The sequence below is a fragment of the Myotis brandtii genome, unplaced genomic scaffold, assembly GCF_000412655.1.
Source record: "Myotis brandtii unplaced genomic scaffold, ASM41265v1 scaffold329, whole genome shotgun sequence".
Taxonomy (NCBI): domain Eukaryota; kingdom Metazoa; phylum Chordata; class Mammalia; order Chiroptera; family Vespertilionidae; genus Myotis; species Myotis brandtii.
In genome coordinates this window covers 368,692-369,857 of record NW_005362676.1, presented here as the reverse complement: position 1 = coordinate 369,857, position 1,166 = coordinate 368,692, and the positions used below count along the sequence as shown (strand labels likewise).

The following is a 1,166-nucleotide window of genomic DNA, read 5'->3' as shown; positions in this document are numbered from 1 at the left end:
GGCGGAGCCGGCGCGGCCCATCTTGCCGTGCACCAGGCCGCCCAGGCCGCCCATGTTCTTCTTCAGCTTGATGCCCAGCGTCTTGCTGAAGCTGCCCAGCTTGTTGGCCACGGAGTCGGCGCGGGTCTTGTCCTTGTCCTTGCGCGGCTTCTCCTTCTCCTTGTCCTTGCCGTTTTTGCCGTTATTGCTGTTGGAATTGCTGCACACCGAGTCGCGGTCGGAGTCGAGGGAGTCGGCCAGGGACTGCACGTCCTCGCCCGCCGAGGCCGTCGGGGATTCCGGCTGCGCCAGCGGAGCCTGTGGGCGGAGGAGGCGGACAGGGAGGGCGGGACAGGAGGAGGGTCAGAGAGGAGCTGTCCTCGCGTGGGACCCACGAGACAGACCCTGTCCCCGCCCTGCACTGGCTACTGGGGGCGGGCATCCCGGTCCCGAGCCCCAGGACAGCTCTGGTGAACTCAGGTGAGGCCCTTCCGCAGGGAGCGCAGTGGCTCAGGTGCCCGAGGGCGGGAAGGGCCCTCGCCTGGCTGTCTGCTCAGGGCCCCGCGTTGGATGTGGGGATCACCACGGCCTGGACCTACTCATTGCAGAGCCGAGCTGCGCCCAGCCCCGGAGCCTCCTGATTCTAGGTCGGGAGGCGCTGCCTCCACGCCTCTCCCGGTCCCGGGCAGGTACACCCCCAGCAGCGAGGAGCAGACTGCGGGCACCTGACGGGCACGCAGAACCCGGGAGCCAGGCTGCCACCGACTGTGTGCCATCCGTAAAACGGGTATGATACCTGCCCGCTGTGAGGATTACATCCAGGTAAAGGGCCCAGCCGGCATGGCTCAACGGGTGAGCGTCCACCCATGAACCAGGAGGTCCCCAGTTCGATTCCGGGTCAGGGAAAGCGGGGGAGAGACGCGGGGCGCGTGGGGACCAGCGTGGGTTCCCCGGCTTCCCAAGGACGTGCCCGCGGCCTCTCATGAACTCCGCCCCGCGCAGCACCTGGTTCGCATCTCGCGGACCTCGTGTGTGCGGGACCTGCCCACGGTTTGTGTGCGGAGTGCGCGTGTGTATTCTCTCCTGGGGAAAACGCAGGAGAAAAAATCCCCCGGCAGGAGCTGCGCCTGCCCGCGCAACCACGCGCCTGGGAACCGCCGGAAGTTCGTCCCGCCAGAGCCCGGGGG

At 68.0% G+C, this 1,166-nt stretch overlaps 1 protein-coding gene across 1 annotated transcript in view; it reads right to left on the bottom strand.

The window, feature by feature from the left end:
- Positions 1-1,166, bottom strand: part of OTUD7A (OTU deubiquitinase 7A) — a gene marked incomplete at its 3' end in the record, with an annotated part of 77,451 nt that continues 76,285 nt past the window's right edge. The window contains exon 14 of the mRNA XM_014543564.1: positions 1-332. Within this exon, the coding sequence (XP_014399050.1) occupies positions 1-332 (332 nt within the window). The remainder of the gene's footprint in view (positions 333-1,166) is intronic.